We start from the raw sequence: 16617 nt of genomic DNA, 5'->3' as shown, positions 1-16617 counted from the left end.
ACTTCACTCATCTCAGGACTCTAAGATACAAAACACAAATAATAAAAATAATAAAATAATAAATAAAAATAATAAAAAAAATAAAAGCAGGGAAGGGACAAAATACAAGAGACTCTTAAATATAAAGAATAAACAGAGTTGTTGAAGGGGTTGTGGGAGGGGAGATGGGCTAAATGGGTAAGGGGCTTAAGGACTCTTTTCCTGAATTCATTGTTGCACCATGAGCTAACTAACTTGGATGTAAACCATAAAAAATAAATTAAAAAAAAAATGCTAACTTATATGGAAATTATAAAAAAATAAATAAATTAAAGAAAGAAAAAAGAAGAAAAGAAAATCAACAAGGAAAAAATGGCTTTGAATGACATACTGGGCCAGACTGACTGAACAGATATATTTAAAACATTCCATTCTAAAACAAAAGAATACACATTCTTCTCCAGTGTACATGGAATATTCTCCAGAACAGATCACATATTAGGTCACAAATCAGCCCTCAACAAGTACAAAAAGATCAATACCATACCATGCATATTTTCAGACCACAACACTATGAAACCTGAAATCAACCACAAGAAAAAATTTGGAAACACTAGAAATACTAGGAAATTAAAGAACATCCTACTAAAGAATGAATGAATTGGGGTGCCTGGGTGGCTTAGTCAGTTAAGCGTCCGACTTTCGCTTAGGTCATGATCTCGCGGTTCGTGGGTTCGAGCCCTGCGTCGGGCTCTGTGCTGACTGCCAGCTCAGAGCCTGGAGCCTGTTTCAGTCTGTGACTCCCTCTCTCTCTGACCCTCCCCTGCTCACGCTGTCTCTCTCTCTCTCTCCTAGAAATAAATAAAAAAACATTTTTAAAAAATTAAAAAAAAAAGAATATGGACATTATTTAAAAAAAATGAATTAATCAAGAGATTAAAAGGGAAATTAAGAAGTACATGGAAGCCAATGAAAATGAAAACACAACAGTCCAAAACCTTTGGGATGCAGTAAAAGTCATCACAAGAGGGAAGTATCTCGCAATCCAGGCCTCCCTAAAGAAGGAAGAAAGGTAAAATGGATAAAGNAAACAAATTTTACAAAAAACTTTTAAAAAAAAAAAAAAAAAAAAAAAAAAAAAAAAAAAAAAAAAAAAAAAAAAATTCTGGACTTCAAGCTGTATTCCAAAGCTGTAATCGTCAAGACAGTATGACATTGGCACAAAAACAGACACAGAGATTAATGGAACAGAATAGAGAACCCAGAAATGGACCCACAAATGTACAGCCAACTAATCTTTGACAAAGCAGGAAAGAGTATGCAATGGAAAAAAGGCAGTTCCTTCAGCATGTGGTGTTGGGAAAATTGGACAATGACACGCAGAAGAATGAACCACTGTCTTACACCATACACAAAAATAAATTCAAAATGGATGAAAGCCCTAAATGTAATATAGAAAAATCATCAAAATTCTAGAGGAGAAAACAGGCAACCTTTCTGACCTTGGCCACAGCAACTTCTTACTAGACCTGTCTCCAGAGCCAAGGGAAACAAAAGCAAAACTGAACTATTATGTACTTCATCAAAATAAAAAGCTTCTGCACAGTGAAGGACACAATCNAAAAAAAAAAAAAAAAAAAAAAAAAAAAAAAAAAAAAAGAACAAGAAGTTCCCTGGAATTTAGGCAAAATATTTGGAGTGGAGATAAGAGGCTCATTTGGGTAGAGGAAGTAGTCGAGAAAGCATGATGGAAAGATAGGAAGAACAAAAAAATGCATGGGAAGTTACACAATTTCGTATCTGGAGTGTATGATTTAGTAATGACAGTAAGGTAAAATGAGTGGGCGTAGTTTCACCCAAACTAGATAATCATTTGCCTTGTGAAAAAAATAAATGTTTTTAAGAGAAAAGTGACAAATATCACAAGATCTGTATGATGCTCTGGAAGGTGTACAGCGTTTCATAAAGTGTATTATGCCTTCCAAGTGCCCTCCCACCTAACCAAGTCTGAAAACTATTCACTAAGATGGTCTAAACATAACAGGACATTCAAGATCCTTCATAATCTGATCCAAACATTATTTTCTGGTCTCAGGTACCTGAGTTCTCTAAGATACAGACACACCAATCAGTGTTTCAAATATACCCTAACTCTTGACACTTCTATGACTTGCACAAGGCATTTCTTCTGCCTACATTCTCCCCTACAATTCAGTCTAGAGAAATTTTAATCATCAAAGGTTTATTTCGTTCAACCAGCAATTTTCCATAATACCTTTCCAAATGTCTTGCTCCAGGAATAATAATTCCTTCTAGAGTGTTCCCAGAGCATTCATTCATTCATGAAATATTTATTGAGTATGCTGTGCACCAAGCACTGTTCTAGGCATCTGGAATGCATCAGTAAACAAAAGAAAAGCAAAACCCCCGTTTTCTTGAAGCATTTTGTTGAAATTCTGAAAAGGGGACAGTACGGAGAAGTAAAAAGAGCACATGTCATTGAAAAAGCTCCCTGAGTGACTATGACGCCCTCCTTCAAAGATCCAATCCAGGTTGAGAATTACAGCACTAGAAAGCATTACAACAAAACTGTAATGAAAGCCAAAATTTTAAATATAACAAGAGTAATACACAAGACATATTGTTATATTTTCTTATGTAAATTCTTACTTGTCTTTTCCTCTAATTGATTAACTTTATCTCTGGATTCCTCTAGCAGAAATACTAAATCTTTCATTTCATTTTCTTTCTCAGTATTTTGGACCAATAGTAGTGATACCTAAAATGAAATATTTAAATAATATAAATACAAAAAAATTAAATACGACACCTTAGCATTTACCATTACCTATGATGATTTTATGTACTCGTTTATATGCTTTTCAACTGGTTGTGCCTGGCATTTAGTACATATTTGCACAATAAACACTTACTAAGTGAATGAACAAACCAATATGATCTACCCAATATTATAGTAAGTATTTTAAGCTGGTACTTAGAATACATAATGAAAGAGTTATATACATGTGTGTATAGATAGATAGATAATAGATTATAATGAAATCTATTGGTTCATTTATTCCATAAATATTATGGAGCACCTACTTTCTTCCACAAATCATAATAAGCATTGAGCATACAGAGGTGAGGAAACTTACCTTCAAGAAACTTAGAGCCTACAACATGAGGCAACTACACTTGAGTATTATTAATAACAGGAGAAAATATATGAATCAGCAAAAAAAAATACAAAAACCTAAATCAGTCTTAGAGGATGTAAACAAAAATTAATCCTTCTCAAAGTACTGAATTGAGCACTGATAGACAAATAGAAATTAATCAGACAAATAAAGAAAAATGAACTTCTAACTCACACAAGAACACAAAGGATCAGAGGTCATGCTTCATTTAAAGGGCGGAAAATATTCAGATCGCTAGGATATAGAGTCCACGTGAAGAAAAAGGTAAAAGATAAACTTATAAAGACAAGCTGAAGACTTGCAGGTTCAAGATGGCAGCAAGATCTCTCTGTCCTGTATTCCTCTCCAAATCACCCAAGAAATAACCAGGAGAACAAAGACAGATTCCATCTCCCGTGCAACTATAAGACTTCTATGACCCAAACCACAATATGTAAAGAAGGAAAGCAGTTAGAAGGAATGGAAAATGACTTAGCATAGAAAAGCAAGGTCAAACCTAAGAACCGACACAGGGAAGATACTATTGAGAAACAAAATAATTCAATCCCAAAGGCCTCTAGAATGTTTCAAGAATTAGAGGCAACAGACACCGTGGAACATAGATATGAAAAAGGAGACTAGGTATAAGGAGAGTATTTGGAAGTCTGTAAAAAGAGTATTAAACCTCCCCGGGTCCACTCTCCTTTTTCAGCCTCTACTCCTTGATAGCCAATGTAGTCAGAGAACTAATCTGACTAAAGATAGAGACACAGTCACGCTGAAAAACAGAAGCTCTAAACCTAGGTTTTCCAATTACAGGGAGGGTTGGGGTGAAGGATATCATTGAAAGTCAGCCTATGGAATAGTAAAACTCAGCCTGCCCTTCCTACTCTACCAGCCTCAATCCAAACGCCATCAGCCAAGTTGGTATCCCCAAGCAGAAATTTGGAGAATTAAAAAAAAGAAAGTATTATAAATAATGACATTTAGGAGTCCATAGCAAAACACTAGTTGGCCACCCCACCATTTCACAGAGAACCCCAACAATCTATAAGCTCTGCCATGCACGCAGAACCCCAACAAGCTTTTTAGCACTTCCTTCTATTTTTGTTCTTTATAATACTCGCAATTTTAACTCTTAAAAAGGCCTTTCAGAAATCTGGTTTAAAAGGTCAGTTAAAACATGCAAGATGTTTTAGATCTTTCAAAAGATCTAAGCCTAACACAAATTAAAACAACTTAAAAATGTATCTTCTCTGTCTTTCAATTAACTTTTGTTACTATTGTTTAAGTAGATATCCTTGTTATCTGTCATTACATTGTATCTTGTAACAAATCAAAGAAGAAAAACTGAAAAAACAGGAAGGAATAGAAAGAAGTGGATTCCTTTCTACAAATCATTTTCCATTGGCAAGCATACAACTTGAAACTGATAAAGTTGGCACAATAACCACCTGAAACTGACATTCTTGGGAATGTCAAAGAACACAGACATTATTTTCATATTTTCCACAATGTGACAGTAATAGAAAGAAGCAAAAGAGTATTTTAGTTCTCCCTCCTTGGTGTCATTAATACTAAATACATTTCAAAATAAAGTATAAAATAGGAGTCAACGATCATCATCTTAACATTATAAGATTTTTATCTAAACAAAAGTTCTCAATAAAATATTCTTGCATCAATGTCCTATTACCCACTAATGTAAATATTGTAGACACAATTCATTGATTTTTTTTTAAAGGGCTGGCATTCAGAACATGCATGTTTGAATCAATGGAAATTAATTCTGCTAGGTAAATGGCTAAATATTTGGAAATGAAGAATATTAAAAATCTCTCAAAGAAATTTATCATGCAGTCAGCAATACAGATTCCTTTTGAATTTTAAGTATTTTATGAATTAGCAAATACAAAGAACTCAAAGAGTTGATTTTTTTAAATACCTGCTTTTCCTTGTCATTTACTTCCTTTTTATATTCCTCTTCAAGGTGCTGGATTTTTTCATAATCTTCCTTTACTTTAAAGATAAAGCAGATATACTTTAATATCTTAATTATATAACAATAAAATATAAAGTTTCTGACACTTAATTTCACATCCTTATTTATCTATATACCAAACCTCAAAGTTCTATCAAGCTAAAACTGCTGTTTTCTTGCTGTTTAGTAAAATATTGAATTTAAATATCAAAATATAACAAGAAAACTATAATTTTTATAACAGCAAATATGTAAAAGCTTAACCTTTATAACACACTAACCTGAAATAACAGATTTTAAATATACACTGAGTTGACATTTGAACAACACTGTGGCGCTGACCCCTACACAGCTGAAAATCCATGTATGACTTGACTCCCCCAAAATTGAACTATTAGTAGCCAACTGTTGACCACAAGCCTTACCCATGTTTTGTATGTCATATGTATTATATACTATATTCTTTCAATAAAATAAGCTGGAGAAAAGAAAATTTTAAGAAAATCATAAGGAAGAGATAATACATTTATAGTACTATGCTGTATTTATTGAAAAATCTCCACACAAAGTGGCCCTGCACAGTTCAAATTTGTGTTGTTCAAGGGTCAACTTGTTATTTTAACATGGAACTTTACCAAGAAATGTAAAAATAAGACCAAATCACCCTTCTAAAAAACTAAGTACAACCTATAGTAAGTTTGATGTCATGAAAAATGTAGCTTTGAAGCTAAAAGACTATTTTTAACATATAACAATTCCCTGCCACATTCCACGAGATTTTGAGGGGCTTACAAAACAAATTTTAAATTACAAAATTTAAAAGACTTCAGACATCAAGCTGAAGCTAGGAAAGCATTAAAGGAATCTAATAAAAATATAAATATCAGTAGAGTAATATGAAATTTAAATAGGATCCATACATTTAAAATGCATTTCCAATCTGGAATTTTCAGCTTGTCCACGAAGTTCCTCAAAAGCTATTATCATTTTCTGAAATATAAAATTTAAATTTTAAGAATCATACTTACATTTTTAAATAAGTTCTTCAAACTATGAAAATATTAATAAGCTTGTCTCATGATCATTAGACATAAAACCACTCAACTTTGAATAATAAAATTCCTATAACTTGTAATAATTAAGTAATTTACTAAGAATATATTAAGAGTGCTTACTGTCTCAGCTTCCCAGATGCTTAAATGCACTGAAGACATGTTACATACTACCAAACAGCAGCAAAATGATTTTTGGTATTCTAGTCATTTACTTAATACCCATATCAAAGTGTATAATTTTATTTATTTTTTTGCTTACTTCATTTCTGTCTTCCCCCCAGTAAAGTGTAACCTCTGTGAGGTCTCCCCCCCATTAGAGTCCAAATACGTCATCTAGCAACCTAAGTTCATTCAGCATTCAACAAATCTTGATTTGCAAAATTGTATGAAATCATGTATTTGTTCAATAAATAGTTAACTCAGTATCTATTATGTGCCAGCCACTGTTTTAGGCACTTAGGATATAGGACAGAGTTCCAGTAGGGAACTAACTTATATTCCAGTGTAATAGAGAATACTTACGCACACATCTATATCAAATAAACGTCATGTGGCTTTACGTGCTCTTCAGCAAAGTTAAACGAGGTGAGGAGATAGAGAATAACTGAATGGAAAGGTATTTTAGATAAAGTAGTAAGGGGGATAATAAAAAAGGAGAATGAAGCTTAAGAAGTTTCATAAAATCTTGCACACAAAAGTTCTAGACAGAACAAAATCAAAGAACCAAGATCATAAAGAACTTATCAAGTTTGAGAAACATAAAAAAGGATGACTATAGCTGAAAAAGCAAAGTGGGAAACAAGAGGGATAAGAAAGGTAAGCAGGAAACAGATACATAGTAATATTTTGTATTTTTTTCAAATTAATGGTTATATAACACAATGCAGTAGTCTCTGACAGAGTTAATATTTGATAAATTAAGTTAAATGGTGTCACTAACATATAAACTCAAAAGCCACTGAATAACAAAACATTAATACTCCCAGTATAGAACCTTAAGAATCTTATTGGATATAATCCTATGTCAACAAATTAATAATCCTTTTATCAAGAAGGGTTATACATATCTTTGAAGCTATCGCTCCATTTTGCTTAGAAATGCCTCTGTTTAGCAGTGCCTNATGAAACTTGAAATCAACCACAGAAAAAAGTCTGGAAAACCTCCAAAAGCATGGAGTTTAAAGAATACCCTACTAAACAATGANCCACACACACACACACACACACACACGCACGCACACACACACACTTTGTCCCAGTTTGGGCTACTAGATCTTTCAGCATTCACTGACTTAATGAAGAGACGATTCCGGGGGGTTAGGTGGCTCAGTTGGTTAAGGATCCGATTTTGGCTCAGGTCATGATCTCAAGGTTCGTGAATTCAAACCCTGCATCAGGCTCTGTGTTGATAGCTCAGAGCCTGGAACCTGCTTCAGATTCTGTGTTTCTCTCTCTCTCTGCCTCTCTCCCACTCACATTCTATTTCTCTACCAAAAATAAACAAACAATGGGGCACCTGGGTGGCTCAGTCAGCTAAGCATCCGACTTCAGCTCAGGTCATGATCTCATGGTTTGTGGGTTCGAGCCCCATGTCAGGCTCTACACTGACAGCTAGCTCAGAGCCTAGAGCCTGTCTTCAGATTTTGTGTCTCCCTCTCTCTCTCTGACCCTCCCCTGCTCACACTGTCTCTCTCTTTCAAAAAACAAAAAAATAAAATTAAAAACATTAAATTTTTTTTAAAAAGATGATTCAAACAAAAGCAAAGAAAAAACTCTTCGGGTTTTAAAACATCAGTGTTGGGGATTAAGGGAAGGATTCAGGATAGATTTTTTAAATATCCTCTACATCAAAGAAATATTTACTAATTAGTGGGAAGAGGTCTTTAGAAGGGAAGCTAAGAGAGTTTACCAGGTTATGGCAGATACTTAAGAAAAGGTTCTGAAGCCCTCTACACTCACTAGACTAAACCTCAGGGTTGAGGAGCACAAAACCCCCAGATACTGTGGGCAAGCCAAGAGCAGAGTGACACTATAGTTTTTTCAGTAGGGCTCTAGAAAGATGACAAAACCTAAGAAGAAATGCCTGTGAAATATATCTAAACAGATAGGGCTTTAGACACCTTCCATTTCCTTTGTCCCAATACCCAATGCAGCTGACATGGTGGGGCAAAGCACAGAGAACCAGCAGACCTGAATGGGTTCTGAAGACAGAAATGAGGGATGAGTCAGCAGCAATCTATGTGGACCAGTTACTCAATACCAATCAAAATGATAAAAATCTCAGCGGATAACACGTGTCCTTCTCTACCACATGGTACTATATCGGAACTTCCAAAATAGACACAACCCCCAGGGAAGGGGGAAAACTCCCAAATTTACTAAGATTACATTACTTATATGTCAGCAGCATCAAGGCTTTAAGATATTAAAAATTAAGATTTTTAAAATATTTTAAGATGTCAAAGTGTTGTGCATGCTTCAGTTTATTGATTACAATTAGGCAGAATCATAGTTTCTACAACATATATCAGAGTACCTGAAAACCAGAGTTATACAAGGTGAAAACTTACAAACGGCTAAGTGATCTGCCATACAACTATAAATATAAAAATAGGATTCAACCACTAAACCAGAGGAGGTAAATCCAAACTATTGTCAGTTTTTCACCTAGTTTATTTAGTCTGGATAGTTCTTTCCTTTTTCAATGACCTATATGGTGAGAAAACCCACATTAGGCCTATAAAAAATATTGTCAAACAAAGGAAAGGAACAGCATGAGTGGTGTTAAAAGGAATAGACTATCTCTGAAAATGAAGTCTATCTAGAGAATCCAGATGAGAATTTCAGAAAACTATCCAGTATTCTCAACAGGACCAAGAAAATATGGTCAATGAAAGAGGAAGATACAGTGATAAAGACAGAATAGGCCACAAGAGACATGCAAGAAATGGGATAAATCAAATAGAAAAATAAATGAGGAGGAAAGGGGCAATAGATTAGATACTGAGACTACAAGGGAATTACAGGTTAGAGGCAGAGCAGTACAGAATTGATATTTCAGAAGTCAAATTGGAAATATGGAAAACAAACAGAATGGGGGGGGGGAATATTAAAACGATTATAGAAAACAAGAACCAAAGACAAACAAACAAATAATAAGTATTACACAAACAAAAATCAGGCAGTGTCCAAATATACCATAAAGCTTTCATGGGCTAAAGAAAGACTGGTATAGACTGAAATGGTTGTACTGCCAAAATTGTGAATTATAATGATAAAAAATACACACACACACACACACACACACACACAGATCTAGGGAACTGTGACTGCCCCCATTTCACAGATGAGGAAATTGTGATACAGAAAAATATTTGCCAGGATCCCAAAGCTAGTTAAGTAGTGGGACACGATTAAAACACAGGTGTGCCTGATTAAATTTAGTTTGGATAAACAAACAAAAACTGAAGGAATTCTTCACCACTAAATCAGCCCTACAAGAAATCCTAAGGGGGACTCTATGAGAGAAATGTTGCAAGGAACACAAGGTACCAGAGATACCACTACAAGCATGAATCCTACAGAGAACACAATGACTCTAAACCCATATTTTTCAGTAACAACACTGAATGTAAATGGACTAAATGCTCCAATCAAAAGACAGAGGGTAGCAGAATAGACCAAACAAAACAAAACAAAACCAAAAAACAAGATCCATCTATTTGCTTTCTACAAGAGACTCATTTTAGACCTGAGGACACCTTCAGATCAAAAGTGAGGAGATGGAGAACTATCTATCAGGCTACTGGAAGTCAAAAGTAAGTTGGAGTAGCCATACTTATATCGGACAAACTGGACTTTAAAGGCAGTAACAAGGGATGAAGAAGGGCATTATATAATAATTACAGGATCTCTCCATCAGGAAGATCTAATATTTATAAATGTCTATGCACCAAATTCGGGAGCACCTGAATATATAACAATCACAAATAAGAGCAATCTTATGGATAAGAATGTGCTAATTGCAGGGGACTTTAATACTCCACTTACAGCAATGGACAGATCAACTAGACAGAAAATCACTAAAGAAACAATGGACCTGAATGACACATTGGATCAGATGTATTGACAGATATATTTAGAACTCTCTATCCCAGAGCTATGGAATTCACTTTCTTCTTGAGTGCGCAGGACACATTCTCAAAGATATATCACATACTGGGTCACAATGCAGCCATCAATAAAAGAATTGGGATCATACCACGCATGCTTTCAGATCACAGTGCNAAAAAAAAAAAAAAAAAAAAAAAAAAAAAAAAAAAAAAAACAATGAATGGGTCAACCAGGCAATTAGAGAAGAAATTGAAAAATATACGGAAACAAATGAAAATGAAAATACAACAATCTAAACTCTTTGGGATACAGCAAAGGCAGTCCAAAGAGGAAAATACATTGCAATCCAGGCCTATCTCAGGAAACAAGATAAAGCTCAAATACAAAATCTAAGCACACCTAAAGGAACTAGAAGCAGAGCAGCAATGACACCCCAAACCCAGCAGAAGAAGAGAAATAAAGATCAGGGCAGAAATAAAACAATATAGAATACAAAACAACAGTTGAAGAGAAGAAACCAAGAGTTTTGTTTTTTTTTTTAAATAAACAAAATTGACAAACCTCTAGCCAGGCTTCTCAAAACAAAGAGAGAGAGCACCCAGACAAAATCACAAATGAAAATAGGTTTACTACAACCAGTCCCTCAGAAATACAAGCAAGTATCAGGGAATTCTATGAAAAATTATATGCCAACAAACTAGACAACCTAGAAGAAATGGACAAATTCCTAAACACACACACACTACCAAAATTCACACAGGAAGAGATAGAAAATCTGAACAGACCCATAACTAGTGAAGAAATTGAACCAGTTATCAAAAATCTCCCAACAAATAAGAGCCCTAGGCCAGATGGCTTCCCTGGGGAATTCTACTAGAAATTTAAACCAGAGTTAATACCCATTCTTCTCAAGCTGCTCCAAATAACAGAAATCAAAGGAAAACTTCCAGTGTCATTCTACAAAGCCAGCATCACTTTGATTCCCAAGCCAGAGACCCAGCAAAAAAAAAAAAAGAAAAAGAACCAGAGGCCAATATCCCTTATGAATATGGATGCGACAATCCTCAACAAGACACTTGCAAATCGAATCTAATAGCACATAAAAAGAATTATCCACCAAGATCAAGTGGGATTCATTCCTGGGTTACAGGGCTGGTTCAAGATTCGCAAATCAATGTGATACATCACATTAACAAAAGAAAAGATAAAAACCACACGATCCTGTCAACAGATGCAGAAAAAGCATTTGACAAAACACAGCATCCTTTCTTAATAAAAATCCTCAACAAAGTCGGGATGCAAAACTTACATAAACATCCTAAAAGCCATTTATGAAAAGCCCACAGCTAATATCATCCTCAGTGGGGAAAAACTGAGAACTTCCCCCTGGAGATCAGCAACACGACAGGGATGTCCACTCTCACCACTATGTTTAACATAGTGCTGGAAGTCCTAGCATCAGCCATCAGACAACGAAAGGAAATAAAAGGCATCAAAATTGGCAGAGAAGTCGTCAAACTTTCACGTTTTGCAGATGACATGATACTCTACATGGAATACCCAACAGACTCCACCAAAAGTCTGCTAGAACTGATCCAAAGTCACAGGTACAAATCAACATAATCAGTTGTATTTTTATATACCATTAATGAAGCAACAGAAAATCAAGAAACTGATCCCATTCACAATTGCATAAAAAAACATAAAATACCTAGGAATAAACCTAACCAAAGATATAGGAGATCTGTATGATGAAAACTATAAAAAACTTATGAAGGAAATTGAAGAAGACAAAAAGAAACAGAAAAACATTCCATGCTCATGAATAGTTAAAATGTCAATACTACCCAAAGCTATCTACACATTCAGTGCAATCCCAATCAAAACCGCACCAGCATTCTTCTCAAAGCTAGAACAAACTATCCTAAAATTTGTATGGAACCACAAAAGACCCCAAATAGCCAAAATAATATTGAAGAAGAAAACCAAAATGGGAGGCAACACAATCCCAGACTTTAGCCTCTACTACAAAGCTGTCATCATCAAGACAGTATGGGATTGGCACAAAAACGGACATACAGACCAATGGAATAGAATAGAGAACTCAGAATTGGATCTACAAATGTATGGCTAACTAATCTTTGACAAAGCAGGAAAGAGTATCCAATGGAAAAAAGACAGCCTCTTTAGCAGATGGTGCTGGGAGAACTGGACAGCAACATGCAGAAGAATGAAATTGGACCACTTTCTCACACCATACACAAAAATAAACTCAAAATGGGTGAAGGACCTGAATGTAAGACAGGAAACCATCAAAACCCTAGAGGAGAAAGCAGGAAGCAACCTCCTTGACCTCCACCGCAGCCATTTCTTAATTGACACTTCCCCAAAAGCAAAAGAATCAAGAGCAAAAATAAACTATTGGGACCTCATCAAGATGAAAAGCTTCTGCACGGCAAAGAAACAATCCACAAAACTAATAGGCAACTGATGGAATGGGAAAAGATAGTTGCAAATGACATCTCGGCTAAAAGGCTAGTATCCAAAATCTATAAGGAATTCACCAGACTCCACACCCAAAATACAAACAATCCAGTCAAGAAATGGGCAGAAGACATGAACAAACACTTCTCCAAAGAGGACATCCAGATGGCCAACAGACACATGAAACAATGCTCAGCATCACTCATCATCAGGAAAATACAAATCAAAACCACACTGAGATACAGGTCAGAGTGGCTAAAATGAACAAATCTGGAGACTATAGATGCTGGCAAGGATGTGGAGAAACGGGCACCCTCCTACACCACTGGTGGGAATGTAAACTGGCATAGCCCCTCTGGAAAACACTGTGGAGGTTCCTCAAAAAATTAACAATAGGACTCCGCCTATGTCCCAGCAATTGCACTGCTAGGAATTTACCCAAGGGATACAGGAGTGCTGATGCATAGGGGCACATGTACCTCAAAGTTCACAGCAGCACTTTTTTTTTTTTANAATGAACAAATCTGGAGACTATAGATGCTGGCAAGGATGTGGAGAAACGGGCACCCTCCTACACCACTGGTGGGAATGTAAACTGGCATAGCCCCTCTGGAAAACACTGTGGAGGTTCCTCAAAAAATTAACAATAGGACTCCGCCTATGTCCCAGCAATTGCACTGCTAGGAATTTACCCAAGGGATACAGGAGTGCTGATGCATAGGGGCACATGTACCTCAAAGTTCACAGCAGCACTTTTTTTTTTTTAATTTCTGAGAGACAGAGACAGAGTGAGCAGGGGAGGGTCAGAGAGAGAGGGAGACACAGAGTCTGAAACAGGCTCCAGGTTCTGAGCTGTCAGCACAGAGCCCGACGCGGGGCTCGAACCCACGGACCGTGAGATCATGACCTGAGCCGAAGTCGGACGCCCAACCGACTAAGCCACCTGGGCGCCCCCACAGCAGCACTTTCAACAATAGCCAAATCATGGAAACAGCCTAAATGTCCATCAACTGATGAATGAATCAAGAAGATGTGGTTTATCTATACAATGGAATACTACATGGCAATGAGAAACAATGAAATCTGGCCATGTGTAGCAACATGAATGGAACTCAAGGGTGTTATGCCGAGTGAAATAATCCAGGCAGAGAAAGACAGATACCATATGTTTTCACTCATACATGGAACAGGACAAACTTAACAGAGGACCACAGGGGAGGAGAAGGGGAGAAAAAATAGTTGAGAGCGAAGAAGCAAACCATAAGAGGCTCTTAGTGAGAACAAACTGAGGGTTGATGGGGGGTAAGCGAGAGGGGAAAATGGGTGATGGACATGGAGGCGGGCACTTGTTGGGATGAGCACTGGGTGTTATATGGAAACCAACCTGACAATAGATTATATTTAAAAAAAATAATTCTAGTTTGGATAAATGCAAAGAATGATATCCGGATCCAAAAATCTAAATGTACATGCAAAGAATGAAGCAAAAAAGAAAATATAAAGGTTTTAATAGTGAAGTCACTAAGCTTATAAATTGATACATTCTGACTATGAAATAAGCTGACCTTAGAGTTCGTTAAAGACACCTACAATTAGATTACCTCACACAGATCTGGACTCTATCACAAAGATGTTCAACAGATCAAACAAAATAAGAAAAGCACAAGAATCTTGAAATGTCTAGGCTAAAGATTCAAAAAGGACAAAAAGCCAGCTTTAAAGATCTAAAGAGATAGTGCATAAAAAATGACTTAGTCCTTTTTCCATATGCCCTATGGAGAGTTATAGTAAAGAAGACAGAAACTATGTTAAGATTTCAGCTCAATATAAAAATAAGAGCTGTCCTTAAATGACAATCTTGGGGTTAGTGAGTTTCCATCACTGAATATACTCAGTTGGTTAGATATGCTGTAAAGGAAAGTAGATCAATGGAAATGTAAGTAGACTACAAAAGCTNCTTTCTACAAGAGACTCATTTTAGACCTGAGGACACCTTCAGATCAAAAGTGAGGAGATGGAGAACTATCTATCAGGCTACTGGAAGTCAAAAGTAAGTTGGAGTAGCCATACNGCTACCAAAAAAAAAAAAAAAAAAAGTTTGGTAGTATTTCAAATAGCATGCTAAAGAATTCAGTATCATTCAGTATGCAACAGACCGCCATTTAAAGAGTTTTGTTTTTTTTTAAAGGTGCATCTAAGAACAGATTTCTTTTCTTTTTTTTAATCAATTGCCTACTATCTTGAAAGACATTGTGTAAAGAACGGACTATACTGAATTAAGATATGATCCCTTCCCCTTAAGCTTGCAGTGAGATGTCTAGCATATAGTAGTAGACACTCAAATATTTGTTGAGGGAATTCATAAAAACAGGACATGTGTAAAGGTATACAAAGAAGAGCATCTAAATCAGCAAAGTTGGGGAATATTTCCATAGAGTAGTAACATTTATTCTGAGTTTTGATGGACAAATAGGAGCTAAGGAGATGAAGGAAAGAAGATCAGCCAAAAAATATATATATATATTCAAAAGCTCAGAAGCATAATCTGTTTAGGGAGTAACAAGCAGTTCTCCATGAACCTATGTATATGGGAAAGTGTAAAATACCATTCTATCCACCAAAAAAATTATGAAAGCCATTGAATGAATTAGTAACAGGAATTAATCTGTATTTTAGAAAAGCATCAAGGACGGTTTTCTGGTAATGGCTAAGTAATTCAGACCAACCCTCTTACTGCAGACAATTAAAAATCTGGAGGATTTTTTTAATTCTTAGAAGAATCAAAAGTCTAAAAACATAATGATGGAAACATAATCAGGCCAAGAATAGATTGAGGATTATAATTCAAAAACACTAAACCAACTTCCAGTGCCAGTCAAGATGAAGTAATTCCGCTATAGTTTTTCTCTCCTGTTGCTTACAGCTAAAAATGCTGAAATACATATAAAGCAACTACTTTAGGACTCTGAAAAGTAAGCAAAGGCAGGTAGATTAGAGAAAAAAATAAAATTTTGAAAAAATTACTCATGTGAAGGTGAGTTTCCTCTTTAGGTTTTTTCCTATCTTCCCTCCTAACATTCGCCAAATGTAAGGCCCCAGCAGAACTGTAACAGGAAACATGAGCAGCAAAAGGAAATCCTGATTTTTTTCTTTTTTTCCCCTCTCTCAGCCCTGTCCCAAGAATGGACCTGGTAGTAGAAGAGCAGCAGCCATGGCAGCAAGGACATACGAAACCCCAAGAGAAACTCTCTTCTTTCTGGGCCCAAGGCTCATTTCTCCCATGGGGGAGAAATCTTAAAGACAGCTTCAAAAGAGGATTACCTAATTATGTCACAAGTCCCATGGGGAAATGGGCAGAATATACACGCACAAGACAGACCCAAACTAAATATAGCAAGGGCTTTGAAAACTAAAGTTCAATATAAATTACTACCCACATCCCAGATCTAATCTTGAGTGGAGCGTACAAGAAACAGAGCCAGACCAGTATACCAAAGGCTTTGAAAACTGAACTGATTGATATTAGAACCTAGCACACAGAAGGCAAGATAGAATTTGTGATCTGATCCAGAGTTGACTGCCTGCTATAAAATAAACAAACATACACTGTCCTGGGGATTTTAAAAGGACCCAGATTCTCACAACACAGAATTTCAAAATGTCCAGGAGATAATCAAAACTTTTCAACATTCAAAGAACCAGGAAAATGTGACATCATTCTAGGTCTCAAGCAAATAATCGTAGATAATGAAGTACACAATGAGATAAACAACTAGAATCTAGAGAACAACACAACAGAATAGACCCCTTTAATAAACTTTATTAA

General features: G+C 35.9%; 1 protein-coding gene across 1 annotated transcript in view; it reads right to left on the bottom strand.

The window, feature by feature from the left end:
- Positions 1-16617, bottom strand: part of SYCP1 (synaptonemal complex protein 1) — a 128305-nt gene that overhangs the window by 95764 nt on the left and 15924 nt on the right. Inside the window, exons 8-10 of the mRNA XM_077767835.1 lie at positions 6060-6129; positions 5104-5177; positions 2650-2758 (exon numbers count right to left, since the gene is read on the bottom strand). Of these exons, the coding sequence (XP_077623961.1) occupies positions 2650-2758; positions 5104-5177; positions 6060-6129 (253 nt within the window). The remainder of the gene's footprint in view (positions 1-2649; positions 2759-5103; positions 5178-6059; positions 6130-16617) is intronic.

The sequence above is a fragment of the Crocuta crocuta genome, unplaced genomic scaffold (assembly GCF_008692635.1).
Source record: "Crocuta crocuta isolate KB4526 unplaced genomic scaffold, BGI_CrCroc_1.0 scaffold180, whole genome shotgun sequence".
Taxonomy (NCBI): domain Eukaryota; kingdom Metazoa; phylum Chordata; class Mammalia; order Carnivora; family Hyaenidae; genus Crocuta; species Crocuta crocuta.
The sequence above is the reverse complement of the archived record's forward strand: the minus strand, read 5'-3'. Positions and strand labels throughout refer to the sequence as shown.